General features: G+C 43.6%; 1 protein-coding gene across 6 annotated transcripts in view; it reads right to left on the reverse strand.

The window, feature by feature from the left end:
* The window catches only part of dennd2c (DENN/MADD domain containing 2C), a 32,876-nt gene extending 15,436 nt beyond the window's left edge, over positions 1-17,440 (reverse strand). Inside the window, exons 1-7 of one of the 6 annotated variants that reach the window (XM_061800560.1) lie at positions 17,376-17,440; positions 16,407-16,522; positions 8,194-9,125; positions 5,760-5,884; positions 5,104-5,186; positions 4,527-4,673; positions 250-328 (exon numbers count right to left, since the gene is read on the reverse strand). In XM_061800560.1, coding sequence (XP_061656544.1) covers positions 250-328; positions 4,527-4,673; positions 5,104-5,186; positions 5,760-5,884; positions 8,194-9,011 — 1,252 coding nt within the window. In that variant the 5' untranslated portion in view covers positions 9,012-9,125; positions 16,407-16,522; positions 17,376-17,440. Of the gene's footprint in view, positions 1-249; positions 329-4,526; positions 4,674-5,103; positions 5,187-5,759; positions 5,885-8,193; positions 9,126-16,406; positions 16,957-17,293 lie in introns of those variants that run through there. The other 5 variants (XM_061800552.1, XM_061800568.1, XM_061800586.1 and 2 more) reach the window with 5 other exon arrangements.
* Between the last annotated feature and the right edge of the window lie 1,409 nt (positions 17,441-18,849).

An 18,849-nucleotide genomic window follows, 5' to 3' on the forward strand; every position in this document is an offset into this window, starting at 1 on the left:
CAAATTAAGAAAGGAAGAGATAAGCAAGATGCAGGGGCACGGAAAAGTTTAGTTTCCAAGCATCGTCACCTGCAGACAGTCGGCCTTTGTTTCTCAAGTAGTGTCGTCGGCCACATTGGGCCTTGTGTGTATTTTGTACTTGCCACTTAAAATACAGACATGTGGGACATGCAAAGATGGGTGAAGCTGCAAGTCTGCATGTGTGTGTTTGTGCGCGTGTGTGTGTGTTTGTCCGCGTTAGTGTCTTACCTCGTACAGGAACTCCTTGATTCTTCACTCTCTTCTTCCCTCGCTTGACGTCAAATATTGTCTCAATCTTATTGACGTACTGTGTGGTTGATTAAAAAAAAAAAAAAAACACGCACAGACATGGACACAAAAATTTGTTAGACCCTATAACAATGCAACCATTACGGAATGATGAGCACAGATAGGCATGGCATAAATGCGTAAAGGCTATTTCAGAAAAGAAAAAAATTGATCTTGTTAAATTCCACATTGAAAAATCGAGGTTTGTGATCATACACAAACTCCAGAGTGGAGATCCTCACAGGAACTTGGACATTTTAACAGGCCAAACGGGCACTGAGAGTTGACTGGTTGAATGGGTGGGGGTATCTTCAGTCAAACCTCCAATGCAGAATGCAATCCCAATATAATTTTTTTAACTTGACCAATAGCTATGATTGTTTTTTTACATCATCAAAATCTGACAAAATTGAGGATTAAGCAGTGTCCCGGAAAGTATCTGGCTGGACTTGAATGGACCACAGTAAACTTGGCTTTGTTAAGTGGTTAAAAGTTCCAAAAGTCAAGCGAAAGAACAGTATGGATTAAACTAACAACACAACTGCATTTAACAATCATGTCTCAAGATAAACATTTCTTCTTCTTTTCTTCTTCTTTTCCTTTAGGCTTGTCCCGTTAGGGGTCGCCACAGCGTGTCATCTTTTGCCATCTTAGCCTATCTCCTGCATCTTCCTCTCTAACCCCAACTGCCCTCATGTCTTCCCTCACCACATCCATAAACCTTCTCTTTGGTCTTCCTCTCGTTCTTTTGCCTGGGAGCTCCATCCTCAGCATACTTCTACCAATATACTCACTCTCTCGCCTCTGAACATGTCCAAACCATCGAAGTCTGCTCTCTCGAATCTTGTCTCCAAAACATCCAGCTTTGGCTGTCCCTCTAATGAGCTCATTTCTAATCCTATCCAACCTGGTCACTCCGAGCGAGAACCTCAACATCTTCATTTCTGCCACCTCCAGTTCAGATTCCTGTTGTTTCTTCAGTGCCACTGTCTCTCTAATCCGTACATCATGGCCGGCCTCACCACTGTTTTGTAAACTTTGCCCTTCATCCTAGCAGACACTCTTCTGTCACATAACACACCAGACACCTTTCGCCAGCTGTTCCAACCTGCTTGGACCCGTTTCTTCACTTCCTGACCACACTCTCCATTGCTCTGTATTGTTGACCCCAAGTATTTGAAGTCGTCGACCCTCGCTATCTCTTCTCCCTGTAGCCTCACTCTTCCCCCTCCACTTTCTCATTCACGCACATATATTCTGTTTTACTTCGGCTAATCTTCATTCCTCTCCTTTCCAGTGCATGTCTCCATCTTTCCAATTGTTCCTCTGCATGCTCCCTGCTTTCACTGCATATGACAATATCATCTGCGAACATCATGGTCCAAGGGGATTCCAGTCTAACCTCATCTGTCAGCCTATCCATTACCACTGCAAACAGGAAGGGGCTCAGAGCTGATCGCTGATGCAGTCCCACCTCCACCTTAAATTCCTCTGTCACACCTAAGGCACACCTCACCATTGTTCTGCTGCCATCATACATGTCCTGTACTATTTTAACATACTTCTCTGCCACACCAGACTTACGCATGCAGTACCACAGTTCCTCTCTTGGTACTCTGTCATAGGCTTTCTCTAATCCACAAAGACGCAATGTAGCTCCTTCTGACCTTCTCTGTACTTTTCCACGAGCATCCTCAAGGCAAATAATGCATCTGTGGTACTCTTTCTAGGCATGAAACCATACTGTTGCTCGCAGATACTTACTTCTGTCCTGAGTCTAGCCTCCACTACTCTTTCCCATAACTTCATTGTGTGGCTCATCAACTTTATTCCTCTATAGTTCCCACAGCTCTGAACATCCCCTTTGTTCTTAAAAATGGGAACTAGAACACTTTTCCTCCATTCTTCAGGCATCTTTTCGCCCGCTAGTATTCTGTTGAATAAGTTGGTCAAAAACTCCACAGCCATCTCTCCAAATTGCTTCCATACCTCTACCGGTATGTCATCAGGACCAACTGCCTTTCCAGTTTTCATCCTTTGTAGTGCCTTTCTGACTTCCCCCTTAGTAATCATTTCCACTTCCTGGTCCTTCACTCTTGCCTCTTCAACTCTTCCTTCTCTCTCATTTTCTTCATTCATCAACTTCTCAAAGTATTCTTTCCATCTATTTAGTACACTACCGGCACCAGTCAACACATTTCCATCTCTATCCTTAATCACCCTGACCTGCTGCACATCCTTCCCATCTCTATCCCTCTGTCTGGCCAACCTGTAGAGATCCTTTTCTCCTTCTTTCGTGTCCAACCTGGTGTACATGTCTTCATATGCCTCTTGTTTAGCCTTTGCCACCTCTACCTTTGCCCTACGTCGCATCTCGATGTACTCCTTTCGCCTCTCCTCAGTCCTCTCAGTATCCCACTTCTTCTTCGCTAATCTCTTTCCTTGTATGACTCCCTGTATTTTGGGGTTCCACCACGAAGTCTCCTTCTCCCCTTTCCTACCAGATGACACACCAAGTACTCTCCTGCCTGTCTCTCTGATCACCTTGGCTGTCGTCGTCCAGTCTTCCGGGAGCTTCGGTTGTCCATCGAGAGCCTGTCTCACCTCTTTCCGGAAGGCCGCACAACATTCTTCCTTTCTCAGCTTCCACCACATGGTTCTCTGCTCTACCTTTGTCTTCTTAATCTTCCTACCCACCACCAGAATCATCCTACATACTACCATCCTATGCTGTCGAGCTACACTCTCCCCTACCACTACTTTACAGTCAGTAACCTCCTTCAGATTACATCGTCTGCACAAAATATAATCTACCTGCGTGGTTCTACCTCCGCTCTTGTAGGTCACTATATGTTCCTCCCTCTTCTGGAAATAAGTGTTCACTACAGCCATCTCCATCCTTTTTGCAAAGTCCACCACCATCTGCCCTTCAAAGTTCCTTTCCTGGATGCCGTACTTACCCATCACTTCTTCATCGCCCCTGTTTCCTTTACCAATATGTCCATTACAATCTGCACCAATCACAACTCTCTCGCTGTCTGGGATGCTCAGAACTACTTCATCTAGTTCCTTCCAGAATTTCTCTTTCAACTCTAGGTCACATCCTACCTGTGGTGCATAGCCGCTAACTACATTATACATAACACCCTCAATTTCAAATTTTAGTCTCATCACTCGATCTGATACTCTTTTCACCTCCAAGACATTCTTAGCCAGCTCTTCCTTTAAAATAACCCCTACTCCATTTCTCTTCCCATCTACTCCGTGGTAGAATAATTTAAACCCTGCACCCAAACTTCTAGCCTTACTACCTTTCCACCTGCTCTCTTGGATGCACAGAATATCAACCTTTCTCCTAATCATCATGTCAACCAACTCCTGTGCTTTTCCTGTCATAGTCCCAACATTCAAAGTCCCTACACTCAGTTGTAGGCTCTGTGCATTCCTCTTTTTCTTCTGACGCTGGATCCGGTTTCCTCCTCTTCTTTGTCTTCGACCCACAGTAGCTGAATTTCCACCGATGCCCTGCAGGTTAGCAGTGCCGGGGGCGGGCGTTGTTAACCCGGGCCACGACCGATCCGGTATGGGATTCTTTAGATGAACGCTCATATTTGTTTGGCACAGTTTTTACGCCGGATGCCCTTCCTGACGCAACCCTCTGCATTTATCCGGGCTTGGGACCGGCCTACAGATTGCACTGGTTTGTGCCCCCATAGGGCTGCATTTCTCAAGATAAACATTTACTGATTCTAATTCTGTCCAAAACTCTCAAGAGTAACATTTGCACAAAAACTCGTCCCAATTACCAGGCGATATACAATAGCAAATGTCAGGGGTTGTTCTCTGAAAAACAAGTCAAGTTGCATCAAAACTCTTAGAAGTTATTGTACCTTACATTGATGTATGATTAGGAGTATTCAAAGATGCAAGCAGACATAAGTGTCTTTTGAATAGTAAATTGCTCCAGTACCTTCCTGTTAAAGATGGTCTCTGTGAAGTCACTTTCTACTGCCATGTCTAATATCCCTGCGTCTTTATTCGCTCTACTCTTAATTTGCTCTACCACTCGCTCTCTTTTTCAGTGTTCTACTTCCTTCTACACACGACACCGCCTTCGTTTGTATCCTCCACCTAAAGGAATGACGTCACTTGTTCGACCGCATTTCAACACGGGGTTAAACGTCACGTGGAAGGCGATGATAAATTCAAACAATTACCTGAGGTGTCTTCTGAATTTTATAATTGCTTATGCGCCGGGGGGTTGCAGGCTTGGGAGTATCTGGAATGGTTGGCCGTACAGGTGGGACTGTCTTCCTCTGGACTTTTCCAGAGCCCCCCTTTATGGGCTGGGCTTTTGTGTGGAGCTGTAAAACAAGTTTGTAAGAATTTCAATGTAATTACTCTTTGTAGGGAACTTTTGCTATAAGGAGAATTCCTGCAAAATGTGGGGGATAGAAACTGGTGAAAATAGCACAAATCCAGGAGTAACTGAGACACACCCAAAAAAGCATGTAATTGCCCAAGGATGCCAATAGGAGGTGGCAAAACAGCTTCTTTTTACTTGACACGGCCATGGCCTGACTCAATGAAGCCCCTCTGAACTGGAGGTTCAACATAACTGCTTGGCACCAAGAGGCCACGAGATGCCAACGAAGCAGAATTTTGATAGACATGGCTTTCGCCTGAGCAAATAGCGGCAGATAACACGTGACGAGTTCCCTAAATAAAAATCCTGAATAACGGAAATTTGCAAATGCTGAACTTGATGGATGGTTCACCGTATCGATTCCTGACCTTTGAGCCGTGAAGTCTGGTGGTAGGAAGGCACTTTGGGACTAACTTGACATCCTCATAAGGATTCTCTCGGGTCGCTTCACCTGAGGAGACACCAAGTAAAAGCAGACATTTCAATACCAAATCAAATTCTATAAACTCCAAAATGACACTTATCAAGAGTGGAACAGAAAGCTGCAATTGGGAAGAATAACGAGCATCAGGTCGCCTGCATGTCCAAAAGTATAGTCAAGTAAGATGAAGCACGCTCCGATTATTTATGGCAGGGCTCAGCAACCTTTTGAGGCTGAGGGCTACTTCGTAAGCACAGACCGTATGAAGGGCTACGTGACCTGTTTGTGGGAAATTTCAGACTCAGCTCATTACATGTACATAAAATATTTTTGTTTTAATTCATTGTAGTAAATGACATTACAGGTATTTTAATATTTTAATTCACGTAAGCAACTCAGATTCAGAATTTAAAGCACAAATAATAGTAACAATTTGTGGCCTATGGTATATTTAGACCATACCTTGCGGGTGCCTTATAAGCTCCTCGCGGGCTACCATTCGCCCGCGGGCACCGTGTTGGTGACCCCTGATCTATGGTAATGTATGCGAATGCAAACAAGACAATCACTAACCTCAAGGAAAAACACACAAAGTTAACTTACAGACGATGTCTTCATAAATATTATCAGAATATGCATGGTGAAGGCCCAAGTGTCTAGCCTGGCTTCCCAGCGTGCCTTGCTTCACACGTAGATGAAGTGCATCCTCGTACTCAAAGGACCTTCTGCTAAATGATGGGATGGGAGAAAAGTGAAAGACAATTTGTATAATGCTTTTACCCTAAGAGTCTTACTTTCATTACGGAGAAAACTAGATAATTATAGAAATAGTCACGGTAACATAGATGCTGTTAGCTCCAGGTAATGTCAAACATTTTTAGCAATAAACTGTAAAGAAATGATTTATGCGGTGTTTATGATAAAGCAAGAGTTGCAACAGTGGGAAAACTGAACATACATACTGCCAATTAACTAAGTAGTGAATAGATTTAGCTTGACTTTTTTCATTATCTCTTCCATATGGATTTGTGTGTGTGTGTGTGTGTGTGAGTGTGTGCGCGCGCATGCGTGCATGTGTGTGTGCACGCTCTTTACTTAAAGTGCTACTGTCATGAAATGAATGATTTTTAGTATGTTATTAATGAAAAAAAGCTGCAATGGACCCATCCATTTTTTCACCACACAACATGATTTTGACATATATGGCTTTTTGTCACTCCCGCCATGAAAATCCTCTCAAGGGATTTCTTTTCAAGAAGAAGCGGGAAGTGACGTACAGAGCAGTAGCACACTCAAGCGGCCTCGTCTGTTTATACTAGTTTTATCCGCGTACGTATGACAGGGGTGCTGAATGTGTCAATGTGCGCGTCGGACGGCTTCCGCCTCGGGGTCCCTGCAAAGGCTTCCGCGTCTGCCCTGATGCAGAGGTGGTTTGCCCGCATGCAGGAGGAGAAAGGAGCTTTCCCCCCGGCAAATAATAGTTTGGGGGTGACGTAATCCTCTCAGAATGTAACAAAAGCTTCACGCACTTAATTCAGGGGTGCTAAATGTGTCGATCTACCCGTCGGTCCCGAGCACTGCTTCGAACGAGCCGTCGCCGAAGCCGTGCCTCATCCGCCGCGATAACAGCTTCTGCCAGGGTGGCTCATTCCGGCACCGAGCCGGGGTGGCAACCTGGCTCGGCGCGGCGTTGTCATCGCTCGCGGGCGGCATTGTTTTTATCACCGCCACACAGAGGTGGATCGGATGGGGAGGCGGTTTGGCCGTGGCATTGTTGTCGCTTGACGATAGGCTAATATTGCCCCAGTCACTACACTCGGTTGTGAGATGTTCTCTTCTTCAAAAAGAGCTTCCGTGTCAGAAGGGGAATGTGGCACAGCGTGTTTTCAATGGCGAATGCCCCTGTGTGATGTCACAGACAGAAGATGCAGCCAATATGGCAACCACTTGGATGTCGAATGAGACTTCCGCAACTTTGCGCATGGATGACGCTCTCGCCGCTCATGTTTCGTTTAGACACAGACATGTCATATGTATTTTTCATTACAATATCTATTTTAGAATGGGATGACAATTGAGCTTTAAATACCTGCAGTTCATTTTCAATCTGAGAATTTGTTGTTTCGTTCCGTTTTCATTTTACCTCAGCTGTTTCTTTGTTTCCTTTTTTCTTTCATCTGAACTACTTGCAGACATTGCATTCTATAAATTAAGGTGCCTGTTTAATGTCTGCTGAGTTTACAAGTAAAAATACACTTACCTGTATGGAGTACTCGGGCAGTACTTATAGACGCAGCAAAACTGATGCAAGGTGTAAAAAAAAAAAAAATGCTTCACTGCTACATTAGGTACATAATGCTAACTTATTTCAAAGTAACTATCCAAAGTGAAACAATTGTCTAAGTTTTTTTTACATTGAATATGTGCAAATGCAATTGCAGATTTACAAAGTTGAGAATGTACAGATAGTGCCTAAAGCATTATATTCAGGGATATCTGCATCACACAACCACATAAATGGGTGTGACCAACCGTCACAGATGTGCCTTGTCAGAGGTCATGTTTACCAACAAGTCACGACTTGGACGAGTGATGGTTACGTAAGTGAATGCCAGCGAACGGGAGAACAAGCCAGGAGAGGATGACCCCGCTGAGGTTTGGGGGGGTCTTCAACATGCTGCAATAGTAAGGAATAATTCTTCTAGACAGAACAGCGTGACAACTTAAAATTAATTGCTTTTCTAGTATTGAATCGATACTTAATAGCAATACAATACTTTTAATTCAAGTCCAATATCAAATTGGAAGATGAAAATTGTCAAGTTGCAAATTTCATACCCAAATTTGGAGCATTTGCCTCAAAAGGTAGGAAAAGTATCCGGTGGAACCTTTTTAGCAAAAATTTCTATTTTCGTTCTTTAGTATTTGGGTTACTTTGGGTGGAAATCTGAACAACTTGCTGGCGGTCATATTGCAACTAACTAAAAGATTCCTCTGGTCCATAATCTCGATTGTCAATATTTGTGCATCAACCTACCTGTTTTTTTTATGCCTTGAAAGTCCGTTGGTCCTGGTGACAGGACATGGAGGGGGTGGGAAGCTTGGCGGGTGGTCTCCCCTGCGACCCCTTTCACTGGGCTGTTTGTTGTGAGTTGAGCTGCTGTTCTGTGGGGCTGCGTCCTCATTCGCTCCCTGATACTTGAACGTCCGCTGTGGTTTCGGAGGAGCTTGGCCTAAGGGCCTTCTGCCTTTCTCCCAAAGATATCGGTCCTCCTCAAGATTCCTCCAGAAACCCCGAGAAGTATAAAAGTTCCCAGCGGGGATGTTGTCTTCTTTGTTACTGGCGACAAGCGGTAGATGCTTGGGCACAACATCACCATCCAGGATGGAGTCGGATTTTACCTCACCATCGACTGCTCTCTTTTCTGTGTTAGAATCAACAAAAGGTAACATCGGTTTGTTTTGTGTCCTAGAGGTTAAATATTTTGTGTAGCATTTCTGCGAGGGCTCCGGTGGTGTACCAATCGTGCCGTTTCTTGTCTGTACTTGAGATTCCAGAAAATCTAAAGCCAAACACTGAGCTTTAGCAAGCTCTTTAGGATGAAGGCCTCCGGTTGTGCCTTTGTTCGAACAGCCATCGTGCAGGACATCCTCAGACGGAATTTGAGTGATGTTCAGAGGGTTGGCCTTTGCTGCAAAATTCTTGCTGCGACCTTCCCACTGGGTGATCCTCGCTCTGATGTTACACCCCCTCTCGGGAGACTGGCAGCCTGGCCGGCCAACAGCAGCCCCATTCTGCAGACGGTCAACTTTAGCAGCCCCTCGCCTGCCCTGCTCCGCACTCAGAGCCAGCATGTTCAGAGGGGGCAAAAGTCAGCTGGCCGCCAGTTCTCCATTCAGGAGTGCGCCAAGGAAGTCTTAATGTGCCTTCTTGTTCTTGTGTTTGCCTCCTTATCTCCTTTCGTAAACCTAAAAAGGCACACACACAAAAAAAAAAAAAAAAAAAAATCAATTAAACACACTGTGATTAAAAACAAGAAACACAGACACGTGAAGCAATCTACAATATGTGCGCAGAGCCGGAAGGAGCATCAGAAGGACCAGGCCACAGTCCAAAAATAAATTCAATAAGAATGAGGAAATAAACGTGAAAATAGTGACAGGATCAGGGTTACTGGATGTTATGTCTTGAGCTGGCCCAACCCTAAAGGAGGCCTCAGTGGAAATTTTGCTGGTTTTGTCCTAACACACAGAACGTGGAGTCGACGGCCAAATCTGACACAGCACAACACTGAATGTTATTTAGCGCTTTCAGCGCTCACTTTCACGCTTCAAAATAGAGAGCTGTATATGCAAGTGTTGTGAAATGTTTTACACAAGAATGCTAGCCCGTATAAAAGGAGCCAGCGATAAATACAGTGCCCGGAGAAAACCCACATGGGCACAGGAGAACATGCAAACTCCACAAAGGCGAGGCCGGGATTTGAAACCTGGTCCTCAGAAATAGTAGGCAGAGGATCCCACCAGTTGCTCCACCGTGTCGCCTTTCAATATCAATCACATACAGTGAAGAAAATAAGTATATGAACACCCTGCTATATTGCAAGTTCTCCCACTTAGAAATCATGGAGGAGTCTGAAATTTTCATCGTAGGTGCATGTCCACTGTGAGAGAGATAATCCAAAAAGAGAATTCCAGAAATCACAATGTATGATTTTTTTAACGATTTATTTGTGTGATACAGCTGCAAATAAGGATTTAAACACCTGAAAAAAACAATGTTAATATTTTGTACAGTAGCATTGGTTGTCAATTACAGAGGTCAAACGTTCCCTGTAGTTGTTTACCAGGTTTCCACACACTGCAGGAGGGATTTTGGCCCACTCCTCCACACAGATCTTCTCTAGATCAGACAGGTTTCTGGGCCGTCACTGAGAAACACAGAGTTTCAGCTCCCTCCAAAGATTTTCTATTGGGTTTAGGTCTGGAGACTGGCTAGGCCACGCCAGAAGCTTCATATGCTTCTTACGGAGCCACATTTTTGGTTTTCCTGGCTGTGTGCTTCGGGTCATTGTCATATTGAAAGACCCAGCCACGACCCATCTTCAATGCTCTGAATGAGGGAAAGAGGTTGTTCCCCAAAATCTCACAATACATGCCCGCGGTCATCCTTTCCTTAATACAGTGCAGTCGTCCTGTCCCATGTGCAGAAAAACACCCCCAAAGCATGATGCTACCGCCCCATGCTTCACAGTAGGGATGGTGTTCTTGGATGGAACTCATCATTTATCTTCCTCCAAACACATGGAATTATGACCAAAAAGTTCCATTTTGGTCTCATCTGACCACAAAGCTTTCTCCCATGACTCGTATGTATCATCCAAATGGTCATTGTTAAACTTAAGACGGGCTTTGACATGTGCTGGTTTAAGTGGGGGAACCTTCTGTGCCATGCATGATTTCAAACCATGACATCTTAGTGTATTACCAACAGTCACTTTGGAAACGGTGGTCCCAGCTCTTTTCAGGTCATTGACCAAGTCCTTTCGTGTAGTCCTGGGCAGATTCCTCACCTTTCAAAGGATCGTTGAGACCCGGCGAGGTGATATCTTGCATGGGGCTCCACTCTGATTGAGATTGACCGTCATGTTAAGCTTCTTCCATTTTCTAATGATTGCTCCAACAGTGGATCTTTTTTCACCGACCTGTTTGGCAATTTCTCGGTAGCCCTTTCCAGCCTTGTGGAGTTGTACAATTTTGTCTCTCTTTGGACAGCTCTTTGGTCTTGGCCATGTTACAAGTTTGAGTCTTACTGATTGTATGGGGTGGACAAGTGTCTTTATGCAGCTAACGACCACACACAGGTGCATCTGATTCAGGATAACAGATGGAGTAGAGGTGGAATTTTAAAGGCAGACTAACAGGTCTCTGAGGGTCAGAATTCTAGCTGATAGACAGATGTTCAAATACTTATTTGCAGCTGTATCACACAAATTGTTAGAAAAAATTATAGATTGTGATTTCTGTTTTTTTCTTTTTAGATTATCTCTCTCACAGTGGACATCCACCTACGATGAAAATTTGAGACCCCTCCATGATTTTTGTATACAGTATGTCATTATGAGGACTCTGAGGACTACGAGGACACATGCAACCACCAAAGGAGCCAGGTGTGGTTCACGAGCCATAGGTATCCGGCACCTGTGTTAAAGGATAGTGTGGTACAATTACAATTCCGTGAAAAAGTATTCATCCCCTTCCTGATTTCAGGGTTTTGTTTTTATTGTATAAGAACAATATCCATCACAATGCCATGCTGCAAAAAAGAACTCTTCTCGCATTAAAAGGCATATTATATTGCATGACCAAGAAGTACAGGTTCAAAAAACAATAATAGGAACAGATGGAAACCACGAGTTACCGGTATATTTAACCGCTGAAAGCAGGTGCAATTCCAGAGCAGTTGTGGACTTTGATCACTAATGCTGCGGACAAACCATCAAGAGAAGGGAATGTAGAGAAGTTCCATTAAAAATGAAGGACAAGGACATATATGTGTTGCTAATTTAATTTATTTGTTATAATACTCATAATTGGCGATATTTTAAAATAATCCCTGAAGGGAAGGGCCACTCCACAGACAGTTTGTATGCTGTACTGTATACACCTACATACTGAAATAAAATAAAGTCAATTAAAATACAAAGTCCAACACCCAAGGTAAAAAATTAACTCCTCACTGGTAATAACTGGAGTGCATGGTCCTGGTTACAGCCCTGTACAGCATTTGTCCATCCGTCTCTTATCTGAGCCACTTATCCTCACAAGGGTTGCGGGAACCCTGGAGCCTACCTCAGATATCATTGGGCAGGAGACACGGTAGTCTCTAGACTGGTTGCCAGCCAAGAAATCCATGCAGGCACGGGGAGAACATGCAAACTCCACAAAGACGGGGCCAGGATTCAAACCCCGGTCCTGAGAACTGTGAGGCCAACGCTCTAACATGTTGCTCCACTGGAGCCCAGGACCCATATGTAGCATAACAATGACAACACTTATTGTGGAACCACACCAGTCGATATTCTCTGACCTGATGAAAACAAACCCTGGTGGATCAGTGACAGTACGGACTGTATGTAGGCTATCACAACAACTGCTACCACCTTTAGTTACAATGCATCTTTGACAATGCTTAGCCCAATTGCCTTAAGGGCTGGGCTCTTGTCATACGTAAAACAAAGTGAAATCCGTCTGTTTTCGAGCAGCAGTTTTTCCTCCAGTGCTACTAGCTGTGGTCTGCTTCTTTCTTAAAACTCTTTAGAAATCTTTAAACCATGTTTTTGTTTCTTTTCAGGGCCTCACAGTTTGATGCTGCAAACTCGACCATATTCCAACTGAGCAATAAGATGGTGCTTCTTCAGTAAACTACCTCATCGCTGTTTGCTGCAATGGCTTCAGCGTAAACAAGCTGGTTAGAAGAATTTTTTTTTTTAATGTTAACGTGAGTATTTAATATTTAAATCATGGCCCAGTCCAAAAAAAAAACAATCCGGAAAGCTGTGTATCAACATCATCTTCAACGTGTTTGCTTCTTTCTCTTTCCAATCATCAATTCTAGCATGCCTTTTCCTTTCCTCCATTCTAATTAGAATACATTGTTTAGAGCTCTATACAGGGTGTTGTGAAAAAAAAAGTTCACGCTTTCTTTTCAGATTTCACCCTCTATCAATAAATATTCATTAGCTGTACTAACCCTGACTGTACATCAATGCAGTCAGTGTATGCTTGAAGGACAGGCGGGAGAAGTTGGCAGGAGGGGGGTGAGGGTTGTAAAATTCCACAACACAACTCATGATCTTTATAATGATATGAGCCAAATTGCCACAGAGTCATAATGAAGGAATTTGGGGAATACATTTAACCAGAACCAAGTGCTGTCTTTGTTTTCGCCTGACCTCAATCAAATATGTGCTTGGACTGGAATGCGCTTCCAGTGGCGTGCGATGACAATGTGTCTCCCGAATTGACCCACTTGCATTATTTGCACATTTTCACAGGAAGGTCTGAGTTGGGTTTCCTGCATTGCAGGAAGACGGATAAGCGGACTGTCCATAATTATGGTGCACAAGTTGAAACCACTTATTTGCTCTATGTTAGGATAAGATACATTGAAAACATGTGACCGTCATAAAAGAGCATCTTTGCAATAAATGAAATCCAGGAGGGTCGACATCTATGGTGGAGGTGCTAACACAGAAGGTTGCAGCAGTCATCTGCTCAAGGTACATTTGTAATGTTGCACCAACTCATCATCCCCGCGCCCGAAACCTACAGAAGACCAGAGAACATGAGGTAACCTGTCATCACTCAAACTAAATTAATCCTGCTTGCACCTTCAGTGGAACGCAAACACCCCCCCCCCCCCCTCAAAAGATGAATGGCATGACACAGCTCAGCAGGTGAGGTATTGTACAGCTATGGTTTATCAGGCACCATAAAGAAGCAAAAACAAAGTTTATGTGCTAACAAAGTTGATTCCTGCATATGTTGCTTATATTTTAAGACAGCATGATGGGACGGACAGAGAGAGAGAGAGAGACAGAGAGAGAGAGAGACAGACAGAGAGAGAGAGAGAGAGAGAGAGAGAGAAATACCATTTGCAAAGGTACACATGGGACGTGGTTTTTCAAATCCTATCAAGGTAAAAAATTTGCAGAGATGCAGACTGAAATTCCTGGAAAAAAATGTGTTCCCCCAAAAATAAATAGATAAATACACAAATAAATAAATCGCACAGAAACCTGGAGGTTGAACAGCCATCATGTGTGACATCATGTCAACTTATCTGGTGAAACTTTAGACTAAGAATGTTTGTTTGAAAATTGGCTGTACAGTTACTTATGGTGTTGTGATGTCGACATCTTAACTCAATATCCATTATTTTCTATAGCGGAAACAAATATGTAGATTAGACATTGACATGTGTCCCTGAATTTGATGCAATTGACATTCGAGCCCAGGTGTCAAGTTGGTGGCCCGGGAGTCAGATCCAGCCCTCCACATCACTTTATGCAGCCTGCGAAAGCAAATCAAGTGCGTTGACTTTCTTGAGTAAATATCGAGAATGCAAATTTCCCCACATGTAATAAAACCTATTGCAAGCATCTCCCTTTCAAGAGAAATCACAATAATAGTTGAAAAACAGGTTTTTATAGGCTTCTATATCTAATTATATGGTGGTAATTGATTTATATGTTTTTCTAGTTTGAGTGACCCTCAAAGGGAGGTTATAACTATGAGTATGAGTTTGCCACCCTTCCCTTACAGGTGTCCCTGGATTTGAAATGTAATTCAACATCTAAACAGCAAATACACTGCGATGGAAAACTTTGTGCAACATTACAAGTCATGTTAAAATGACTCATGTCAGTAACGTTCATGGAAAATAAGAACATATTATGGAATACATTATTATATTTTTTGTTTGAATACAAACAGTTGAGTCACTGTGTTGCAAAAAAATGGTGCTTATTAACATAATGATTCAATAGACACTTTCAAGCGGAGGCTGAACGGCTATTTTCTCAATCCCAGAAGGTTTGACAAATGAAAGATGCACTGTTAGCAAATATTAGCGTGAGTCAAAGGTGCTGCCAACATGATCTTTTAGTATTATTATGATAATGTTCAGCTCAGTTATTGAGGTGGCGATAGGGTGCAGTTGTGTTTGGCGATGTCATATGCCACATGGCTACAGTAAGAGACAAGTGTCATTTGGCGGCTTGGTGATGAAATTCAAGGCTTGACGTGACTTTAGGAGGTGACTTACTTGGCCAGATGTGTGGGTAATCAATATCATCAGGATTAATCAGAGATTTAGAGATGATTATGCAACATTGTAGACAATGTTCTCAAATGCCAACTTCATAACTGGCAGATTACAAACAACCTCTGGCATTAAGGATTTCCACAGAAAGTGCTTTTCGTGGCATGGTTTTCCTTGGCCGAGCAGTTGTGAGCCAGTCCCGCAAGTGTCTGCTTGTAAGGCACAATGCCAGGTGTTGAATGCAGTACTGCAGACCTAACAGCACACCACCGCTTGACTCTGCAGCTGTAGAAACCGATTAATCACACTTCTCCATTTGGCTGCCTATGGGCTGGTTTTTCCAGGATAAGCCTGTGAACATTCTGGACAATGGTGTGCTTCGCATGTAAGGGTAAGTCGTTTTCTGTTTCGGCATGACTTGAGCCTCAGTCCACATAGTCCAGATAAGGTAAGATTGGTTGAGGATGGTGGGGAAGAAGAAGCCCATCAAAGACAGTTCTTCAGTCCTCCCGGAAGAGTGGAAGGTTTTGCACAAAGAGACAGCTTTGAACATACAATGAAGGTGTTATATGAAATGTAAAATATATAATCTAGTCTTGAGTAGAGATTCAGAACCAGTCTGCTATAAGGTCTCCAGGTATTCTGAGGGAAATTAATGTAAATTTCTTGTTCATTTACTACAAGTAATCTCTTTGTTCAACTATCAATGGCAGTGGTGTTTTCTGAAATACGGCACAATGAATTACTCTCATTAGAATCCACAAGGTACAAACATGCATCCACTTTTTGTGACATTTGTGTTAGGTGGCGTGCTAGATTTATGTTCTAGTGTCAAATATGTACTTTGGTTAAATAAGTTACAAAACACTGCTCGAAAGTGACTCGATTATTAAAAAAAAAAAAAACGGGGGGGGGGGTGAATGTCCCCAACCCATTATACACTGCCTAGTTCTGATCAACTATAATAAGTTGAACATGTGGAAGCTTAAAAAGTTGCCTTTACTGATGCACTGAGGCTCAAGTTTCGAGTCGCAAGGTGGCACAGTACCAATTGTCAACCTTTGTGAGTTTATATGAATTTTAATAAGTAGTTTTGTACGTTGTATATATGTATATAATCTTCTATGTTCTCTTCTGTGTTTTTTTGTATGGACCTCTGTCTGGAAAAAAAGCATTCCTATAGAGATCAGTATAATGAAATTTTGAGTAACTTGGGGATGTTCGCCACAAAAAAGTACTGCCCTGGATTTTATGTTTCCTTAAATGTCACATGGAATCAAACAAAACGTATATGAAAAAATAAAAAATTGCTTGGAACTGGAGCAAGGCAACACTTTATTAGTAGCTAACGAACACACTGGGTTGTTTCAAGAATAAAGTGAACATAGATGGATTTTTTAAAAAAAGCAAAGATATGAACTTACCCGTGGACTGAAGTGCAATTGTCATCCTCGTCCCCCTTGGCGATCAAATGTTTGATTTAAAATTAAGACTTTAGTGGCGCTCATCGTTCAATGAGAACCGTTTGCGACGTGGAAATCTGCACTCAAACATAGGATTGGCGAGAAGATGGGAGCGGAAAAATGTAAAAATTGAGTTCGACTCACGCAGCGTTTGGAATGCGTGTCACTTATAACTATGCAGTCCAAAAACAACAAAGAAAGTGGCAACAAAAAAAGACTTTTACTGCCCCTCGCCCTTCCTCAAGTATCAGTTTAAACGACTAAACTCAAACAACTTCCGTTGACAACTTTCAAAATAAAGCCATAAAAATGAGTTATGGGTTTTAAAATAAAGTCCATCCATTCATCCATTTTCTTAGACGCTTAACCTCACAAGGGTCGCGGGGAGTGCTCAAGCCTATCCCCGCTGTCAACGGGCAGGAGGCAGGGTACACCCTGAACTGGTTGCCAGCCAGTCACATTCACGCAATATAGAGTTTCCAATGAATGCATGCTTTTGGGATGTGGGAGGAAACCGGGATGCACGGAGAAAACCCACGCAGGCACGGGGAGAACATGCAAATCCCACACAGGCGGGCCGGGATTTGAACCCCCATCCTCAGAACTGTGAGGGCAACGCTCTCCAGCTGCTCCACCGTGCCACCCAAAATAACTTCACTTTTTAGTTTGCCATGGAATTAATGGGTGAATGTGGCTTATAAGTGACTCAAGTTATATATTATTTATATTTTATAAAACAATGTCGAATATTTCGTTTTTAACGCGGCTCATTTAGTTTCAGTACAAAAGAAATAAATGCAAACAACTTCTATAAACTATTAACTTTTATAAAGAAAATCTGGTCATACCAAAACACAGCCGAACAGCATTAGCCCAAAATCAAAATGTGCCTGCTTTTAGCTGCATTAAATCGAGCTTGACAAACCTAACCAAGAAAGTGGCTGCGTCTTGCGGTGACGTCATAACTCCCACTTCATGCAGCTGTCAACCTCGTTTCCTGTTGCATTCATTCATCCTGGGAAATATGAGGGTTTCCAAGCAAGGCGATTAGAGGAAATATTTTTTTTTTTCCGTAAATTAGCAGACATGGTAACACAAAATCCTCTCCTTACGCCTTATCTTGTCTGGGACACTCGGGTGAAAAGGGGCTGGTGGTGAGTTGTTTCCGATGGTGGGGCAAAATGCCGGTCCGACATAACAGGCCCAAACAAATTGTGAGGGTCTCCTGGGAACGTCTGGCAGAACCTTCTGTTAAAAGGAGTTTCAACTTCTTACCCATGTCTGGGTGGAGGCGGGGCACATTGAGGCCGAGTGGACAATGTTCTATGCCTCCTTTGCCATAGCGACTGACCGGAAGTGTGGCCGTAAGGTAGTCGCTCCCTTTCATGGTGGCAATCCCCAAACCTGTTGATGAACACCAGCGGTGAGGGATGCCGTCAAGCTGAAGAAGGAGTCCTATCAGGCATTTTTGGCCTGTGGGACTCCTGAGGCGGCTGATGGGTACCAGATGGCTAAGCAGAATGCAGCTTTGGTGGTTGCTGAGGTAAAAACACTCTGGCATGAAGAGTTCGGTGATGCCTTGGAGAAAGACTTCCAAATGCCTTCAAGGAATTTCTGATCCCTTATCCGGCGTCTCAGAAGGGGGAAGCAGGGCATCATCAACAGTTTGTATTGTGGGGATGGGGCACTACTGACTTCGATTCGGGATGTTGTGGGTCGGTGAGAATACTTCAAAGACCTCTTCAATTTTACTGATATGCTTTCCCTTGAAGAAGCAGAATCTGGGTTCTCTGAGGCGGGCTCTCCCTACCTCTGGCGTTGAGGTCACCAAGGTGGTTTAAACGCCAAGGCTTTGGTGGTGGTCCCCATTTTTTAAAAGTGGAACTGCAGGGTGTGCTCCAACTACACAGGGATCACATTCCTCAGCCGCCCTGGTAAGGTCTATTCAGGGGTGCTGGACAGGAGGGTCCATTTGGGAAGTCAAATCTCAGATTCAATAGGAGCAAAGTCATTTTCGTCCTGGCCGTGGAACAGTGGACCAGCTCTACACCCTTGGTAGGGTCCTCGAGGTTGCATGGGAGTTCACCCAACCAGTCTGCGTGTTTTGTGGAGTTGGACCGTGTCCCCCGGGGAGTACTGTGGTACTGCGGACCAAACCCCCTGATACGGACTGTTCGGTCCCCGTATGACCGGTGTCAGAGTTTGGTTGGTGGTAAGTCGCACTCCTTTCTGGTGAGAGTTGGACTCTGCCAAGGCTGTCCTGTCACCGATTTTGTTCATAATTGTGATGAGTGATCTGGGTATTGTATCTTTGCTTTGTGCAGGGTATGTGGTTCTGTTGGCTTCATCAAGCCTTAATCTCCATCTCTCACTGGAGCGTTTCACAGTCAAGTGTGAAGTGGCT

This window comes from Syngnathoides biaculeatus, chromosome 2 (genome assembly GCF_019802595.1).
Source record: "Syngnathoides biaculeatus isolate LvHL_M chromosome 2, ASM1980259v1, whole genome shotgun sequence".
Taxonomy (NCBI): Eukaryota; Metazoa; Chordata; class Actinopteri; order Syngnathiformes; family Syngnathidae; genus Syngnathoides; species Syngnathoides biaculeatus.